Source organism: Microtus oregoni, unplaced genomic scaffold, assembly GCF_018167655.1.
Source record: "Microtus oregoni isolate MIOR12 unplaced genomic scaffold, Mior012 000029F_ref0000214, whole genome shotgun sequence".
Lineage (NCBI taxonomy): Eukaryota > Metazoa > Chordata > Mammalia > Rodentia > Cricetidae > Microtus > Microtus oregoni.
Window position 1 is genome coordinate 19,222,168 of NW_024543088.1, and position 19,318 is coordinate 19,241,485.

A 19,318-nucleotide genomic window follows, 5' to 3' on the forward strand; every position below is an offset into this window, starting at 1 on the left:
AGGGCGATGGCAAAGTCCAACTACAAGGCATGCTCTGGCCAGAGCGTGTTTCCCGAAAGGGAAAATCCAAGCCGATTCTTGGTCACAAATGCTTTCAGAATGTGAAGTGCTCACGGTATAATAACATGAAGGGCCCCACCGCAGAACCCCTGACAGCTTGCAGTGCGCAGGACAGCGCAAAGCTTGTCGGGAAGGCGGGCCTGGCTAGTTGCAAGCTGGCCGGATGTGCTACAGCGTCGGCGCAGGGCTCTTCGGGAAATGTGGTCCCTTGGCGAGGCCCGGGCGGTGGCCGTGAGCCCTGCAACCTGGGGAGCTCATCCGGCCTGAACCGGGGATGGCTGCGCCCGGAGGCTCGGGGGCCCCGATCGGAGCCGGGGCCCTGGCCGGAGGGGTGCGCTCCAAGGTGGCTCCGAGCGTGGACTTTGACCACAGCTGCTCAGATAGTGTCGAGTACCTGACGCTCAACTTTGGACCCTTCGAAACAGTGCATCGCTGGCGACGCCTCCCACCCTGCGACGAATTCGTGGGCGCCCGGTACGACAGTGTGCAGGGGATCCTGAAGGCACTGGGAATGGGGACGAGAGCTGAGGAGGTCCCAGGATGGGCTCTAGGGCGAGAACCCGTGTGATGTCCTGGGGTCAGTAGTGACCCTAGGCAGAGCACCAGACCTATTTGTTGTGTTTCTAAGGGTCCAGTTTGGGTTCCCGAGCAGAGGTATGGGTGGGAGTCTGAAGAGTCCTCGGTGTGTCAGACGTCCCTGCTGTCTGATGAAATTGAAGGATCTCTGTAGTGTAGATCTTGGCATTTGAGAGGCTTTTAGCCAAACTTACGTGGCAGTCACCCTGGGTGTCAGCCAAGAGAGTCCCGGTCCCACCACCCTTCACCTCTTTCTTTCTAGGCGCAGCAAGCACACAGTCGTGGCTTATAAGGATGCCATCTATGTGTTTGGCGGAGACAACGGGTGAGTTTGCCTGTTTTGATGGGAGTGGTGGCAGGGGACGGACGATGACGGTGAGACGGACTGAGAATGGGAGTCATTAGCCATGTCCTGAGAGCCTCTATTTCCCTATCTGTGAGGTACCTTGTACCTGGTTCCCAAGTTACGGTGAGGAAGATCCTGCCCTTAGAGCCTTCTCACGCCGGCAGTCAAATGTCAGCGCATGCTCAGTACATGGAACTATACTTGTTTTGACTCTATAGCCTATATCACCCTGAGTGGCACTTTTCTTCTTTCTCTGTACTTCCCTCTGAGTTTTGCCCACTTGCTTGCTTTGTAACAAAAAGTATGGAGAACATGTTTGTTGTTGGTTTTACATCTATTTCTGTGGGGGTGCATATGGAGATCAGACCACAACATGCAGGAGTTTTCTCAGATTGCGAGCCTTGGTGATAAGTGCCATCTCTTGCTGAGCCCTCTCACTACCTCCAAAATCAGTTTTTATTGATGCTGTGCATGTCTCATTTCTGGTGATTTCCCTGTGTTGCTTTAACTTCCTGGAAAATAATCTTCCTGGAAATGACCTGCAGTTCTGGTGAGCGTCTTCATGCACACAGACTTCTTAGTTAAGCTGCGGTTTGTCGCAGGTAGCGTGGTGCCGGTGTATGGTTCACACAGGTCCGTGAAATGAAGACTCAGAGACACTTTGAGGATGAACTTAACCTTTGCAGCCGTAGGGGACCCAGCCTCTGTGGACTGAACCTTTCCCCTCAGCTCTTCAGCATTTTTATTTTTCCCTATAATTACACGCCAGCTAGTAGATTTCCATATGCTCAAAACAACCTGAATGAACCTTCCAAAAATACAATGCCAAGTGCAAATACCTGATTCATGAGGTACCATAGTTTTCAGGGTTGCCCCCTAACCAAGTTTTGCATAGGCTTTGTATCAGTGGGAAACTCTCAGACAAGATTCACATAGGGTAACAAAGTTTATCTGTAATACAAAGGATGGATTAGGACTGTATGCTAACTCCGGAGCTAGGCCAGGTGTGGTCTAATGGGGGTTATGGCTAGCAGTGATTGTGCCAGGCTGGCAGGAATTGCTGCCACAGAGATTATATGTTTGCAGGTCCAGAACCTGGCCGAAAGCCCAGGAAGGGGACTCTTGGTCATGTAGACTACCTGGGGTAGCTGGTCTAGAGCAGGTGAGACATTCAGGTCTCTATTAGAGCATGCACACCTGGCCACAGTCCTCGGCATTTATCTTATCTCCACACCCTCTTTTTCAAGAGCAGCTGGGGATGCGTTTACCACTGCTGTCAGTCAGAGCGTGTGATGTCCTGGCACCTCCCTGTGAAATTCGAGTCCTCCCAGGAGTGAATGAGGCCTGCTGCGCACTTGTGTTTTCCTGGTTCTCAGCCGGCCCTCTGGCTGTCCTGCATTTGGATTGTTCGAAACACCCTGCTGTCCAGCCTTTTGCCATGTTGTTCCTTCCCAGACACGCTTCTCGCTTCCCTTCTAATGTTCCTTGTGGATGAGGCCTTTCTGGACTCGCTTACCGCTTAGCAGCTCCTTTTGCCCCCACCCTCCACAGACTGCAAGTGTTGGTGCCGATCTGTTTCCTCTGCCAAGACAAGGCATCTTTCTCCTCACCTTGCTGTACCAGTGCCCAGATGTTCCAGTCAGCATTTACTGAGTTAAAAGATGAGCCTTAGTAAGAATTCCCCATACCAAAATGACCAGTGTCCAACATAAGGTGGACGGTGGTAACTCAGGATCGCTGTCCTTAGCGTTTTCTGGAGCAGGCAGACAATTGTGTGGTGATAAGCGGTAGTGGTTTTGGTATGCAGTTTCAGAAGAAAGTTAGAGAAAGCTGAATTATGCATCTGTTTGACTGTGACTTAAGATAAACCAGGGCAGCCTCTGTTCAACAGTGGAAGGAAGAGTTCCTACCGGGCAGTAGCACCTTTGCACACTGAAAGGTAGGAGCAGGGAAAGCTGGGGGTGGGGCCTGGTCAGCTAGGTTAGAGTTCTTCAGAGCTTCAGCAGGGGCCTCCTCATCCTGCAGACCCAGGAAGACTGCAGTCTCCAGTTTTGTAAGCAAACTGTTAGGTTTTGGGATTATCTGATCCTTAATGCTTGAGTTTATGAGGCATTTGGCCCCAGTAACTATTCTGGTTTGCCCTGGCCTTTGGGGGCCCAGTATAGGAACTCAGTTCAAAATAGTGGCCTCAGCTGGGTGGTGGTGGCGCACGCCTTTAATCCCAGAACTCAGGAGTCAGAGGCAGGCGGATCTCTGGGAGTTCAAGACCAGCCTGGTCTACAAGACCAGGACAGGCTCCAAAACCACAGAGAAACCCTGTCTTGAAAAACAAACGAAAGAAAGGAAGGAAGGAAGAAAAAAAACCCCAGTGGCCTCCCATTATTTTAACAAGCACCAGGAAGCTTAAGTAGGAGTTAAATGAAGGAGGGCATGATACCAGCTTCTAAGCTTTGCCCTCCTAACTGTTCAGCCATGCTTCTCCCATAAAATGAACTCAGGGAGGGTATCCACCTGGCCCAGACTGAGCAAGGTTGGATGCCCTGTGAAGGCCTGGTCTGACGGGACTGCTTGAGGGGCTGTTGGCTCACTTTTCTCCTTCCACCTTAACAAGAGTTGGTAACATGCTGGGCGGTGGTGGCGCATGCCTTTAATCCCAGCACTCAGGAGGCAGAGGCAGGCGGATCTCTGTGAGTTCGAGACCAGCCTGGTCTACAGAGCTAGTTCCAGGACAGGCTCCAAAACCACAGAGAAACCCTGTCTCGAAAAACCAAAAAAAAAAAAAAAAAGAGTTGGTAACATGCGGTGATGCAGGCTGACCCGGAGGACAGTGGGTTCATCTTAATGCTGGAGATGTAGGCTAACCCGGTGGACAGTGGCAGTGGGGTCATCTTAGTTCCGGTGATGTAGGCTGACCCGGAGGATAGTGGGTTCATCTTAATGCCAGAGATGCAGGCTAGCCCGGTGGACAGTGGGTTCATCTTAATGCAGTTGTTATAGCAGGTGGCAGGAAGGTGGAAAAGCATGCAGTCTCCACTGATGTTTGAGCCAGCATCTCATCGTAGTGCAGCCTTGGAAGGGTTAAATGTAGGAGTAGTTCTGAGGGCTGGAGTGAGTGTGAGTGACGACTCCAGCCTCTGGGCCAGCTCCTGCTCTCCTCTCAGTGAGCTGCTGGTGGGGATCAGGCTGGCCCTGCCAGTGTAGGAGCCCTAGCTGCCCGTATCACTAGTTACTAATTTTGTTCTTTGGACATTGGTGGTTGTCTGAGTCTGAACAAGTCTGGAGGTCAGTGAGCCAGGCCCTTCCTGTTGTCTCCAACCCTGGGTGCACACCCTTGTCCATCTCTAAGATCCTTGTGAGGTAACACCTTCTCTCTCTGCCTTTCAGAAAGACGATGCTCAACGATCTCCTGCGGTTCGATGTGAAGGACTGCTCCTGGTGCAGGTGGGTAGCCTCTGAGCTGCAGGGCCCGCCTGTCCTTCTGGAGAGTGGCAACACTGTGCTGCCTTCACTGGCGAATAGAGTCAGCTCATCGTGGAGAGCCGGAGGGAAATAGAACAGAGGAGAACCTTAGATGGCGTTCCTCCTTCTCACAGCTTTCTGTGAGAATGATTATCCTAAATGCTGTGAACTAAGGGGTCTGTCTGGTCTAGCTGGTGGCAAGTAGACTCTGACCTGAGAGAGAGCTTCAGTCACCAGAATTTCTCCTGGGCCAGGAGCCGCTGTGGGATCTCAGAGAGGGCATGGGCAGGCCTCAGCTAATAAGTTTTCTCAGAGTGCCACCTCCAGGCTGCCGGCAGGGCCTCCTGTCCCACCCCGTTTCTTAGGGCTAGTTGCCTGTCAGTGGATCCCACACAAGCATTGAACAGCACGCAAACCCTGTGAACCACAATCTCAGCTGTGTGCCCTTGCAACACGCTACCTGCCCTCTTGGGGTGCCATATACTGTGTTTCCTGCAGCAGCCCGTGTCTGAGGGGAGACACAGACCTGAGACTCAGGGTTTACTGGACTTGCCGGCTCCAGCATCTGCTCACACAGGAGCACAGTGTCAAGCAGCCCCTTCTGGTTGTGTTCTGTGGTCTGCAGCAGCCTTCTGGGATGGGGTCTATTTTGGAAGAGGAGGACGCAGAGCTCTGGAGGTCTTGTGACTGCCCTGGACACCCAGCCAGGCAGGGCAGCTCCACTTGCCGTCATGCACCATCTTAGGGTTTCTATTGTGCTGAAACACTACGACCAAAAGCGACTTGGGGAGGAAAGTGTTAATCTCAGCTCACATGTTCATGTCACAGTCCTTCACTGAAGGGAGTCAGGGCAGGAACTCCAGGCAGGTGTCTGGAGTCAGGAGCTGAAGCAGAAGCCATGGAAGAATGCTGCTTACCGGCCTGCTCCTCATGGCTCGCTTAGCCGGCTTTCTTATACCACCCAGGACCTGCCCAGGGGCGGTACTGCCTACAATGAGCTGGGGCCTCCCACATCACTAATTAGGTTAATGCCCTACAGGCTTGCTTACAGCCTGATATTATGGAGCCATCTTCTCAACTGTGTTTCCCTATTCCCAGATAACTAGCTTGTGTCAGGTTAGCAAAAACAACAAAGCCCCACAACCAGCTAGGACCCCGCCCTCTGCCTGTTCCCCGGGTAGCACTGGCATAGCAGCAGGAATTGTTCTCACGCTTGATCTTAGTACAGCTGCTGCCAATTCTTTTATTATTATTTTTTTCTGTGCTGGATGTAAAATCTAGGCACTGGTATATGTCAGGCAAGCACTTTAGCCTTTTCTTAAAGACAGGGTCTTGTGTGTATCCCGGCTGGCCTCACACTTGCTCTGCAGGGAAGGATGACCCTGACTGCTTGTGCTCTTCCATCTGCACCTGAGTGCTGGGATTACAGATATTTGCTCCCATGCCTGCTTGATGCAACATTGGGCACTGAACTCAGAGCGTGGCCTAGGCAGGCTGAGGAGGCTTAGTGCAGGCAAGGCAAGCCCAACTTGACGAACTAAACTCCAGTTCCAGATCCAGTTCTCAATTGATTTAAAATTTTTCCTTGGCCAGCCAGATGGCTCAGCAGATTAAGCCTTACCTGCTGTGCAAGCCTGGTGAGCTGAGTTCAATCCTCAGAGTCAAGTAAAAATGGAGGAGAGAACTGCTCCACACAGCTGCCCCTCACCTCCTCATCCACACAGCTGCCCCTCACCTCCTCATCCACACAGCTGCCCCTCACCTCCTCATCCACACAGCTGTCCCTCACCTCATGTGTCCTGTGGAGAACTGCTCCACACAGCTGTCCCTCACCTCCTCATCCACACAGCTGCCCCTCACCTCCTCGTGTGTCCTGTGGTACTCATTCACACACCTACAGGCATACACACACATACATACATACACACAAACAAACACACACACACACACACACACAGTGAGAAACAAAAATGAAAATCACTTTGAAGCCTCTGTGACTGTTAAACGTTGCTTAAGCCAGGCGAACATGGTGGCTTACACCTGTGATACCAGCACTCAGAAGGCTGAGGCAGAAGATCATAAATCAAGGACATCATGAGTTCAGGACCCCCAGCTCAAAAATTAAAAAAAAAAAATCTAGGGATGTAACTCAGCTCAGTGGTAGCAGTGCACTTAGCACAAGTTCCAGGCCCATTACCCAACACTGCAAAAGATTGACATAGAGCCAGGTGTGGTGGCGGCAGACAATTCCATCTAGATTTTGGGAGGCAAGCAGGCAAATCTGAGAACAGTCTTTGTAACATAGCAAGACCCTCTCAAAAAACAAGCAGAAGTAAATTGCTAAGGCTGAGCATAGCGGTGCACGCCCATAATCCCAGGATCTTGAGACCAGGATCAAGTCAAGTTCTATTGCTTACTTGAAAAAGCAAATTGTAAACTATCCTCCAAATGATTAGATAGATAGATAGATAGATAGATAGATAGATAGATAAAGTCCCCTCCAGCCAGGCATCACTGGTGTCTCACACATTTAATCCTAGCACATGGCAGATATCTGTGAACTGAGGCCAGTCTGGTCTACACAGTGACTTCTAGGCCAGCCAAGACTGCACAGTAAGACCCTGCTTAAAGGGAAAAGACATCAGAGATGGTGGCTTTTTAATCCCAGCACTCAGGAGGCAGGGGCAGGCAGATCTGTCTAAGGCCAGCCTGGTCTACAGAGCGAGTTCCGGGACAGCCAAAGCTACAGGCGGATCTGACTGAGGCCATCCTGGTCTACAGAGCGAGTTCCAGGACAGCCAAAGCTACAGGAGGATCTGTCTGAGGCCAGCCTGGTCTACAGAGCAAGTTTCAGGAGAACCAGAGCTACCTCTGAAACCCTGTCTCGGGGGAAAAAAAATCTGAGAAGCCTCTTGGAGGTTTGGAAATGTGTGGAGCAAAGGCCTTCCCCCAGGCAGGATGTGCAAGAGTTTAATGCCTGCTACTTCAGCTTTCTCCTGGTTACTGATGTTTTTAGGGGTTCTATGAGAGAAACAGCACCTTAGAAATACAGAAGTAGAGCAAGGCTGATGCCCTGGCATCCATCCCTTCTCTCATCTCTTTGGGCGACTGAGTGAAAGATCGCTTGAACCATAAATTAGAGGCCAGCTTAGGCACTATATTGAGAACCTGTCTGAAAGAATTAAATTACTGTAGTCATGGTGATGCCTAATTCATGTATTCGGGGGACTGAGGTTGGAGGATGACCAATTTAAGGCCAGCTTAGACTACACAGCACCCTGAGTTACTTGCCAGCAGGGACTACTTATAGCAACACCAAACCTGGAAAGAAAAGAAGGGAGGATAGGTAGAAGAGGAGGGGGAAGGGAGAAAGGAAAACAAAGTATGGAGGCGTCAGTGCCTGACTGACCCCTCACTGACCTCACCCTGTGCCTCTCCAGAGCCTTTACCACTGGCACCCCACCAGCCCCCCGTTACCACCACTCAGCTGTCGTCTACGGGAGCAGCATGTTCGTCTTTGGTAAGCAGCCTCTTACCCTCCTGCACCCACAGACTTCTAGCTCCTGCCTCCTCCACCCTACTGGAAGCTCTCTGAGCTCTGGTGGGCAGGTGTTACCCACTGGAGTGCCCTGAACCTCTGGCTTGAGAGGACTGATTTCCCTTATGTTCTGAGCTCATGGGAATGGGGATGTCCTCTCTGACGGCTAGGGCAAGAAACATCCGTTTGCTCATTCTGCGTCCCCAGGGCTCATGCAGGGGTGTTTGGGTGGGCAGATGGAGCTAGGGGTTTGTACGTGTTAGCTAGGGCCCCACATTTAAATAAGTGGTACCCCAGTTCTAACCTTTACTTCCATTCTCTTCACCCAGGGGGCTATACTGGAGATATTTATTCCAATTCTAACTTGAAGAATAAAAATGACCTCTTTGAATACAAGTTTGCAACTGGCCAGTGGACAGAGTGGAAAATTGAAGGGAGGTAAGCGGTTTCGCTGGGAACTTTCACTGTAAGAGAATGGCCTTCTGCCTGGGATGTGCCTCCTGCCACATTTCAGACAGGGATCCCATGGCTGGGAGACTTAACTGCTTGATTTTCATCACTGCTGAGTCCCGGGGTGGGGGCAGGACTAGACAGGGTGTCTGCAGCAGGCCGGAAGCCAGTTACTGCCCCAGCCTGCGCCCAGGCATACATCCCCTTCTTTCTCAGGACCCAGGGGGGCTGTTTTGGGAGTACACCCTTCAGTATTTTCATAGCACCTAGGGAGGTGCTGGGCCTGTGTGGACCACAGAATTTCTTTTGTTTTTATTTATATTTTTTTCTTAGCACTGGGGATGGAACCCAAGGCCTTTTTCATACTAGGCAATTTCTTTATCATTGAGTCATATTCCAAGGCCTATATCTGATTCCTCCCCGCTCCATCTTTGACACAGGATCTCGTGTAGGCTAGGCTAGCTTTGAACCTGCAGTATATAGCTAAGGATGACCTTAAACATCTGATCCTTCTGCCTCCAGCCCCTGACTGCTGGGGTTACAGACGTACTGCACCAAGCCTGGTTTTATGTGTGTTGGGAATCATGTCCAGGGCTCTGGTATGCTAGGAAAGCAGCCCACAAATTGAGCCACATCCCTGCCCCTTCGGAGGGTTTTTTGGTTTTGCCTTTGTGTGTTTTCTGCTGTTTGTTTTGAGTCAGAGTGTCACACAGTCCCATTGACCCTAGGCTTGCCATGTAGCTGAGGCTGATCTTGAACTTCTGATCCTCCTCCTTTCATCCCTAGTACCAGGATTTACAGATATGTACCGTCATGCCCAGTTTCACCATCTGAATTTTTATGCATCTGCTGCTTCTTGTGCTGTTGTTTGCTTCTGTTGCCCTAGCACCGCCCTCTGAGCCCCATTGTCAGGCAGATGTGGTCCTAGCTGCTGAACACACAGAGCCCTGTGCTTCAGCCTTTCTAATGACCTTTCCTCATTAAAGAAAAAATTATATATATGTATATACACACACAAATACCCCCCCACACCAAATATTTTGCTGGCATGTATATCTGTACCCATTCATGCCTGGTTCCTGAAGAGACCCAAAAGCATCAGACCCCCTGGAACTGGAATTACAGGGGGATGGTTGTGAACTGCCATGTGGATGCTGGGAATTGAACCTGAGTCTCCTGAAGAACGAGTTCTCTTCAGTGTTAAGCCTTCTCTCCATCCCCTCCTCGTTGGTTTCTTTATGTTCTAGGTTGCCGGTTGCCAGGTCAGCCCATGGGGCCACAGTGTACAGTGACAAGCTGTGGATCTTCGCTGGCTATGATGGCAATGCCAGGTAGGCAAGCAGCTGCCCATGACCCTACTTCCGTATGTCCTCAGGGGCAGAATAAACCCTCTTGGCACCTGAGTGCTCAGGCTGGGGTAAGTTACCCTGGTGGGTTTTGAGTTTCTCAGGAGAGGAGTGTGGAGGGAGGGCTTGTCTGTGATCCCTGGATTTCTTCAGATGAGGAGATTTGGAGCTACAGAGGCCTGGAGGCTGGAAGCATCTCAGCTTAGGTCCAGCCCTGGGTTTCTCCCCATGTTACAGTTTTCTCTGTTTATTTATTATGTTACGTTTTGTTTTTGTTTTAAGACAAGGTCTCTGTGTAGCCCTGGCTGTCCTGGAATGCTCTGTGTAGATTTGGCTGGCTTTCAACTCACTGAACTCCTCCTGCCCCTGCTGCCCGAGTGCTGGGGTTAAAGGTGTGGGCCTCCACACAAGGCTTCCTCCTTGATTTAGAAAAGTTGTTGTATTTATCTGATAGCCGAATAGTGCATGCCCATTCTAAATTTGCACATTGCAGAGACCAGTAATGGCACCGTGCAGCAGTAGGCTTTATGGGACACATCGTCTTTTTCCTGCCTCAGGTGGCTTGCCCTGTCTCATACCCCAGATGTTATATGTAAATCCACTTCTGTCCTGGCTGGTCAGAGAGTCAGCAGGAAGTGAGAGCTGCTAGGGGCTGGGTGCAGAGATTTGACATAGCATCTTCTTCCCAGAAGTTCCTGTTTCTTTAAGAAAGATGGCACGGTTGTCTCCTGACACAGAGCAAGTGGTTCTTCCCTGGAGCTATCCCTCCAGTCAGGCTCAGGACCAAAGGATCCTGTCTCCTCTGTCCTCATGCAGGTTGAACGACATGTGGACAATTGGCCTCCAAGACCGAGAGCTCACATGCTGGGAGGAGGTGAGGGGTGCAGGGAGCATGATGCCGGTGGGAAGTCAGGGGCACTGGGGGGGGGAGTAGGTTGCAGCATCAAGAAGTGGGGGGTAAAGGAAGCTGGTGTATGAGTGAGAGATGCAAAGGTGGCATATGGCAGAGATTACCTTCTTCCCTTTACCAAGGCTTGCCTCTTCCTTTCCTTGACCCTCCCCCAGCCCAACTCCAGTATTAAGCAGAGACTGCAAGTGGGCTGAGGATATAGTATAGTTGGTAATGTAGCATGCATGAAGCCCTGGGTTGGATCCGCAGATCCACGTAATCTGGGTGTGGAGATGCATGCCTGTAATCCCAGCATTGGGAAGTGGGTCAGACATTCAGGGTGATTCTCAGCTACGGAGTGAGTTTGGGGTTAGCCTGGGCCACATAGCGAGTTTTAGGTTAGCCAGAGCTGCACAGAGAGACCCTGTCTCCAAAATGAATGAATCATCAAGTAATAAAAGGCTTTGGAGTGGAGCTGTGGTCCATGGTAGCACAGCATGCACGCATCCCCGGCTTTGATCCCTAGAAGCCAAGGTGGAGTCAGAGGAAGGAGAAAGCTCTGAGTCCAGCATGGACAGAGTGCCGCATGTGACAGATGTGACTTCTTCCAGGCCACCCTCACGTGAACACAGCAGGGCAACCTCTTGTTCATTGCTTTTCCCTGGACCTTTATTTCTCTTGTAGAAATTACATCTTTAGTTCCAAATGAACCTCCTGATTTTAGCCTCAGCTGATCAGAACTGGGTCCGTGTGTGTGTGGGTGTGAGGAGGCTGGAAACTACCTCCGTTTACTCACTTCCAAGTGTAGGACAGTGCAGCCCCAGGCCTGCGAGGCCCTGGCTGAGCTGTGCCCCTACTGCAGGTGGCCCAGAGTGGGGAGATCCCTCCGTCCTGCTGCAACTTCCCTGTGGCTGTATGCCGGGATAAGATGTTCGTGTTCTCAGGGCAGAGTGGAGCCAAGATAACCAACAACCTCTTCCAGTTCGAATTCAAGGACAAGACGTGAGTTTCCTGGGTTTTGAGGGACATGAATAATGCTCGTTCCTGTGTCTGGCACCTGTTGTGATCTCTCCTTGTTCCCACACATAGCAGAGCATAGAGCCTGGAGTATGAGCATTTGACACCCTCATAGGTCCCTGGGCTATGGCTGTAGCTCAGCAAGATATGGCCTGAGTCAGAAGGATACCCCTTGCCCTGTGTATCTTGCTCACTGACATTGCTAACAAATGTGGTTAGCACTAATCTCATGGGATAGTACAAGATAAGCAGGGTAAAGTAGGCTGTCTACTTCCTTTGGCTGCTGGCTAGCCTTAGCCCCCTGTGGTGGGGCTAGCCTCTGGCACTGGAAGTAATAAGAGAAAAAGGAATAGGGCTTTGGAGGGGACCCAAAAGCTTCTAGAAATCTAGGTGGAAGGAATCTTGTTGAGTACGGGGGCAGCCGTGGAATGAGCCTGCATCTGTTTTGGTTCTTCAGCTAACTTAGCAGAAAAGGGGATTTGTTGTCAAGTCCCAGGAGCCCCTGGAGGAGAGAAGTACTGGAGGACCTTAGTGCCTGGGCAGGCATCTCCCAGGTGGGGACTCTACTGTTAGGGCAGTGAGCAGAACAATCGGGACAACACAAGTCCGTACAGCTCCATTCCCAGAGCAGACTCGCAGAGGCTTTGCCCTGTCACTGCTGTCTGCTCTATGGTGGCGGGAGGAGAGGGAGCTTGGGTAGGGCCCCATGTTGGGTTGCATGGAGCTGAGTAGGGCCAATGCCTGAGCTAAACAGGTCAAGGGATGTTGGACACATAGGCCTGTGACTTCCCTTTAGACCATGCACTGGCACTATAGGACTTTAGGGGAACCTCATAGGAGGCCCTTCTGTGGGGAGTGTGTGAGAGACCAGTGTCGGTTCATGGTCATGGCCCCAGGTGGACACGCATCCCTACTGAGCACCTGCTCCGGGGCTCCCCACCCCCGCCACAGCGGCGCTATGGACACACCATGGTGGCCTTTGACCGCCATCTCTATGTGTTTGGGGGTGCAGCGGACAATACACTGCCCAATGAGCTGCACTGCTATGATGTGGACTTCCAGACCTGGGAGGTTGTCCAGCCCAGCTCTGACAGCGAGGTGAGTTCTGACCTGGATTCCCTTGGTCCCATATAGTCAAGAAGAGCAGCCTAAGAGCTCTCAAGGCCTGTAGTCCTATGTCCTTCAGGGCTCCATGCCTGCGTCCCGTCAGTCGCACTGTGCTGCAGACCTCTGGGAAGCACCCTGGCCAGCCTCACAGCCTCACCCAATGTCTGGTTCCTCCTCTGGAGCCCATAGCGAGCCCTGGAAGGGATGGTGGCTTGTTACCTTCCTGCATATGTTTTCCTCAAGGTTGGTGGGGCCGAGGTGCCTGAGCGAGCTTCCTCTTCTGAGGAGGCATCAATCCTAACCTCAGAGGAGCGGAGCAACTTTAAGAAGTCCAGAGATGTGTTTGGCTTAGATTTTGGCACCACTTCCTCCAAGCAGCCCGTGCACCTGGCATCAGAGGTGAGTGGCAGGGCATTTATTAACATTCCATTCCTCTCTGACACAGGAACTCTCAGAGGGTAGAGCAGGGCTCCTGGAAGAGCAGCATGTGGCTCTTACCCTCCAGCTTTACCTTTCAGTCAGTGTGACACAGTGCCCCAAATCTGCTGTTAACCCGGGGTTCTGCACAACCAACCCTGCCCTCTGCCCCACCCCAGCATCCCTCTGCACCTGCAAGGGACTGGGATCTTTGGCCTCTCCTCTTTCATTGCCACATAGATCCGTGACACTAGGTTGGCCACAGCAGGTTCGCTGTTGGCCCCATCCCATTACTTGTCTACTTGCTCCTCAGCTGCCCAGTGGGAGGCTCTTCCATGCAGCTGCTGTCATCTCTGATGCCATGTACATCTTTGGGGGCACGGTGGACAACAACATTCGCAGTGGGGAAATGTACAGGTTCCAGGTGTGTAGCTAGTGGGCCTGTGAGGCCTGCTGGGTAGGTGGGTACCAGGGAGGCAACTGAGGCCAGTGGCTGAGACTAGGGCTGTGCAAGGGTGCCTGTTGATAGCTAAGCCTGTGGGTTGATGGTATCTCTGAGTAGTCTGGTGGAGAGGGCTGGGGATGCTGTCGGTCCAGATAGGCAGAGATGACGCTAGAAGGAAGGGGCCTTAATGCAGAGTGAGGCAAGCAGAGCCTCAGCTACAGAGAAGCGTTACCAGGGGAACACACAGAACCAGCAAAGGAGTGGGCAAGCTGGGTTCTGTGCTAGGACCTCCAGGGAAATCAGCCTAGGGAAAGCTGTGGGGAGCCAGCCTTCCCAACCTGGAGAAACAGGTTGTTAGTATAGGGTCCCCTGGCATAGTGGAGGCATGGATGAATCTGTTTCAGTGGTGGGTCCGGGAAGATGGGGTTGCTGGAGTACCTGGGTCCAGGTTTTTAGAAACGATGCAGCCTGCCTAAAGCCTGGGAGTCTACATCAAGGAAAAAACAGTGGACCTTGGAGGCTTTAGTCGTGGCCCAGGCATTACAGCCCTCACCTGACCCTGAGGGTCATGGCTGGCTGGTCTCAGGATAGCCTTTATTGCTTGCTCACTGAGTCTCCTTCTGCAGTTCTCTTGCTACCCTAAGTGCACACTGCATGAAGACTATGGGCGCCTTTGGGAGGGCCGCCAGTTCTGTGATGTGGAGTTTGTGCTTGGTGAGGTAGGTGACTGACCTATACCAGCCTCACCTATAGCTGCTGAGTAGAGCTTTGCCCTGGCCTGCTGGCATCTGTCCCCAGGGCAGGGGTCCTGTGCTTTCACCCACATACTATTCATCCTTTATGCAGAAGGAAGAGTGCGTGCAGGGCCATGTTGCCATCGTCACTGCACGGAGCCGCTGGCTTCGTAGGAAGATCTTGCAGGCTCGAGAGTGGCTGGCCCAGGTAAGGTCTTCCTTATCTCCCATGACTGGGAAGCTTTGGCCACTGTTTACTAGAGTGCCCTGAGCTCCCTTTTCCCCACAGAAGCTGGAGGAGGATGGGGCTCTAGCTCCCAGGGAAGCCCCTGGTTCAGCTGTGGGCAGGGCACGGCCGCCCCTGTTACGTGTGGCCATTCGTGAGGCCGAAGCCCGGCCATTCGAGGTGCTCATGCAGTTTCTCTACACAGACAAGATCAAGTACCCACGGAAAGGTCCGCTTCGGGTATGGGTGGTGTGGACCAGGGTGGGGAATGTGGAGAGGCAGAGGTGGTACTGAGAGGGCTGTTATAGATGTGCCTGCGGCACAAGCCATAGTCAGCTGGCATGTAGCCCAGCTGCCATCTTGAAGCCCTGACCCTCTTATGCATGGAGGGTCCCTGGGCCCTTTTCTAGGCCCTCCTTTCCTGAGGCTCTAGGCTCAGGGGCTTTTTGGCACAGGCCATGTAGAGGACGTGCTGCTCATCATGGATGTCTACAAGTTGGCGCTCAGCTTCCAGCTGTGTCGTCTTGAGCAGCTGTGCCGGCAGTACATCGAGGCCTCTGTGGATCTGCAAAACGTGCTGGTTGTGTGTGAGAGCGCAGCCAGGCTCCAGCTGGGCCAGCTCAAGGTACAAGCCAGGCCTTCCTGGCTGGGGTGGGGTGTGTCCCCTTGCTCCTCACTGCAAACTCTGCTGCCCAGCCTGGGCCTTGACCTGATTCCAATTGCCTGCTGTGCCTGTCTGTCCCAGGAGCACTGCCTGAACTTCATAGTGAAGGAATCCCACTTCAATCAGGTGATCATGATGAAGGAGTTCGAACGCCTCTCGTCCCCACTGATTGTAGAGATTGTGAGGCGGAAGCAGCAGCCACCCCCTCGAGCCCCCTCGGATCAACCTGTGGACATTGGTAGGGAACTGGTGACAAAAGCCTTAACTACTTGCCAGGCCCTTGGGGTAAGGGTGGCTCTGTGGCCCACCAGGTGCTCCCAGTCATAAAAGCAGGGAGGGACAGAAGCAGGCCTTTCTCAAAGTATTCATAGTGGCTTTCAACAGCAAGCTGTGTACCAGTGAGCCTGGGGACCACGAAACCCACTCCTCAGAGTGCCCTGTGCCTTCTCTGGTTGGCTGGTCAGATCTGATGTCAAGTGAGCAAGGCAGCTGCAGCTACCTATTGTCTAGTACTTCTTGTCCTACCCTGTGGAGAAGATTGATAGCACCTTCACTTCCCCAGCTCTCTTTGGGGCTTGTACTAGCCCCTGCCACTGGCATGAGGGTCCAAAAGATAGGCCAGGAGGGAGTCCAGCATGAGACTGGGAGCTGGGCTTAGAGGGCACATCGTGGAAGATTGGGTATCGGTGCAGCATCCCTGAGGGCCAGAACAAGGACTTGCAGTTTCCAGGTGTCCTGAGGGCCGAGGGAAGGAAAAGACTGGCACTCCCTGACTTGGGGAAACTCTGAGCAGAGCAGCGACATGGTCACTGAGGAAAGGTGGTATTTATTCGTCCAGAAAGCAAAGGTGGCCTCTTCGTTCAGGGTGGAAGTGGGAATCTTCTAAGGTCCTTCCACACCCCCCAGGCACATCTTTGATTCAGGACATGAAGGCATACTTGGAGGGGGCAGGCTCAGAGTTCTGTGACATCACACTACTGCTAGATGGCCACCCACGACCAGCCCACAAAGCCATCCTAGCTGCCCGGTCCAGGTATGTTGAGGGTGTTTTAGGGAGGGCAGGGCAGGGCCTCGATGCTTTCTTCTCCTAAGAGTTGGGATCTACCTCCTTGTTTGCAGCTACTTTGAGGCCATGTTCCGTTCATTCATGCCGGAGGATGGGCAGGTGAACATCTCTATCGGGGAGATGGTGCCTAGCAGACAGGCCTTTGAGTCCATGCTACGTTACATCTACTATGGCGAGGTCAACATGCCCCCTGAGGACTCACTGCATCCTTTATCTGCTGGTGCTCCTGGGTCATGTTTGGTTCCTGTTGCTCTGCTGGCTGGGTGATCTTGGCCTGACACCAAATTCTAGAGTGTGCAGTGCTGGTGCTGGGCCTGCTGGACAGTGACTCCTCACACTTTCTGTCAGTAGTGTTTGAACCTGAAGTGCAAGGATACCTGATGGGGCCAGTGAGGGAGTGGAGTTCTGTGGATGTGCACATGGGAATGAGAGGATTCAGGTTTTCTTTCCGTCTTGACTGGGGCCTTTGAGCCTGAAATGGTTCAGAACCAGTTTAGAGAACAAGCCAGCTGAGGCACAAACTGGAGCTCTGGCTTCTGAGGTCTGTGTAGTTCTGGCAGTACCCTCCCAAGTAGGACAAGAGATGTGGCAGGATGGGTGAACACAAGTGAATACGTGTCCTTTGACTTGGCAGCCCCTTAACTTGTGCCCAGCTACCTGTTTGCAGCCCCCTACTACTATGGCTTCTACAACAACAGACTGCAGGCGTACTGCAAGCAGAACCTGGAGATGAACGTAACAGTGCAGAATGTGCTACAGGTAGTGCTTGGTACCTCTGGGCCACACCTCTGCCCGTGGGTGAGCTGGGCTGGGCCTCATGGTTCCTGCCGTTGCAGATTCTGGAGGCGGCTGACAAGACGCAGGCATTGGACATGAAGCGGCACTGCTTGCACATCATTGTGCACCAGTTCACCAAGGTCAGGCTCCAGCCCCAGTGCTCTAGGTCCCAGCCCTCCTCCCCAGCAGGCCCAGACACCTCTTGGCCATTGCCCACTGTCCTCAGACAGCCAAGCCCTGAGCAGGCTGGACCCCAAGAGGACTCAGCTGCCCACCCTGGTCCTCCTGGGAGTCTGATTTCATCTAGTTTTGGTCATCTGTGCAGGTCTCTAAGCTTCCCACTCTGCGGTTTTTGAGCCAGCAGCTGCTGCTGGACATCATAGACTCCCTGGCCTCCCACATCTCTGACAAGCAGTGTGCAGAGCTGGGTGCTGACATCTGAGGATCTCTGAGAGGACTCCACCTGTTTGGAGAGTGATGACCCTCAACCGATTGGCCACATCTCCACCTACAGAGTGATCCCACCTGTGGTTCCCAGCTTGTACAAGGCACCGAGGTGTACCTAATTCCTAGAGGGCATGCTTCATTGTGGACACAGGCCTCACAGGGAATGGCAAATGAAGCAGACACCCTTTCCAGCTGGCACCTCTCCCAAGATGACCAGACTCAGGGATACCACTCAGCGGTAGAAAGATGACGAAAGTGTGGCTTTGTGTTCCCCATGGGTGTGCTGTGGATCCAGGCATGGAGTCCTATTGTCAGGGTGAGGTCTTGTCAAGTTACTCTAGCAACAGGCTATATTCCACTCCTTACCTACAACTTGAGAATGGGGACCAGTGACAGTGGTCTGATCCTAGATATGAGCAAGTGTAGCTCAGCCCCCCAGAGGCTGCATATTCCAGCTCACCCAGAGTGCATATCTGGCCCAGAGAAGTCAGCAGACGCTCCTGTGTGTCTTCTGTCACTGACATGCCTCCTTTAAAGCTGGGGCAATGCTACATACACACTTGGCTGGCATGGTGGCTACCTTTGGTCTGCCTCCTAAAGCACAGGACAGTTCCATAGCTTAGCTTAGGAGATTCCCCAGATGTGGGTTTAGCACATCTTGCCTGTTCTACCTATGTCAACATGGTGTCAGTCATAAGGAAGAGAAAATTGCATATTGAGGTATCTCCTCAGAGACCTAGATTGTCTGGGGGCATCCATCCATGCTGCCTGACATCAAGACATGAAAGCCTACATCCCAATACAGCCCAGTGGATTTTTTTTTTTTTTTTTTTTTTGAGTACAGGAACATACTCTGTCCTAGGAAGCCACAACTTATTTTGGAGAAATGCTTGGGTCTTCCTGGCCTTAGAACACAGAACGAAGTTCCCTCCTATGCTCCATTAACCCCATACTGTGGGGCTCCAGGAAGAAAGGTGCCCTGGGTGGCAGTCCCATACAGCTAGGAAGTGGCCTGGTTATAAGATAAGGTACTAGGCACAAGCTGGGGCTGGTAGCTGAGCTCAAGCAGCAGTAGTGAAGGGGAGTGGAGGGTGCCAGCCCACAGTGGGTAGCCAGGCAGGCTGGGTGAGTCTGTTGTGCTGTGTCAGAGCCACTCCCCCAAGGTGGTGATCGCATCCAAGCCTCTTTTGAGGGGAACACCTGACAACTTTGGTCTACAAATCTTGCTTCATGCTGATCCCTGTAACTTAACTGGACCTTCAATTGTCTCCTCTACACAGGATACAAATAAACATATTCACCCAGGGCTCCATAAAGAAAACTTTTTGACAACCTTGTGTACAGACTCAGCCGGAAACTCAACTGTGCTTGAGCTGTGTGGCCAAGGAGCAGTAGGGAAGGGCCATGTGCTTGGTGTTTACCATGGACAAAGCTATAGTAAGAAGCCTATGTTCCCAAGATAAATACAGTACCGGAGCCAGGATCTAAAAGACTTAACATTTCCCAAAGTGTGGCCTTCAGCCTGACAAGTGTAGCACCCTATGTTGCTTTTGAGTCTTCCTAAATATGGCCAGGAGTGGGCAGAAGCTTCCTTCACATGAGAACCAAGTCTGACATTTTGCATGATGGCACATGCCTATCATCCTATTCAGAAGGTACAAGAAGGAGGATTAGGAGTTCAAGCTTCAATGATACCAGCCTGATTCAAAAAAGGACTGGGAGTGGGGCAGAGCTGACCAGAGGAGCTAGCTTAC

At 52.2% G+C, this 19,318-nt stretch overlaps 1 protein-coding gene across 1 annotated transcript; it reads left to right on the plus strand.

The window, feature by feature from the left end:
• Positions 1-206: 206 nt before the first annotated feature.
• Lztr1 (leucine zipper like transcription regulator 1) lies at positions 207-19,131 on the plus strand. The gene is made up of 21 exons (XM_041677955.1): positions 207-534; positions 899-961; positions 4,367-4,423; positions 7,882-7,961; positions 8,309-8,417; positions 9,677-9,760; positions 10,592-10,649; positions 11,527-11,666; positions 12,578-12,779; positions 13,032-13,187; positions 13,519-13,629; positions 14,277-14,369; positions 14,497-14,592; positions 14,674-14,839; positions 15,066-15,235; positions 15,356-15,512; positions 16,181-16,307; positions 16,394-16,543; positions 16,994-17,099; positions 17,177-17,257; positions 17,443-19,131. Exons 1-21 carry the CDS (start codon positions 335-337, stop codon positions 17,557-17,559), a joined length of 2,523 nt encoding a protein of 840 aa, XP_041533889.1. The 5' UTR covers positions 207-334; the 3' UTR covers positions 17,560-19,131.
• The last annotated feature ends 187 nt before the right edge of the window (positions 19,132-19,318 follow it).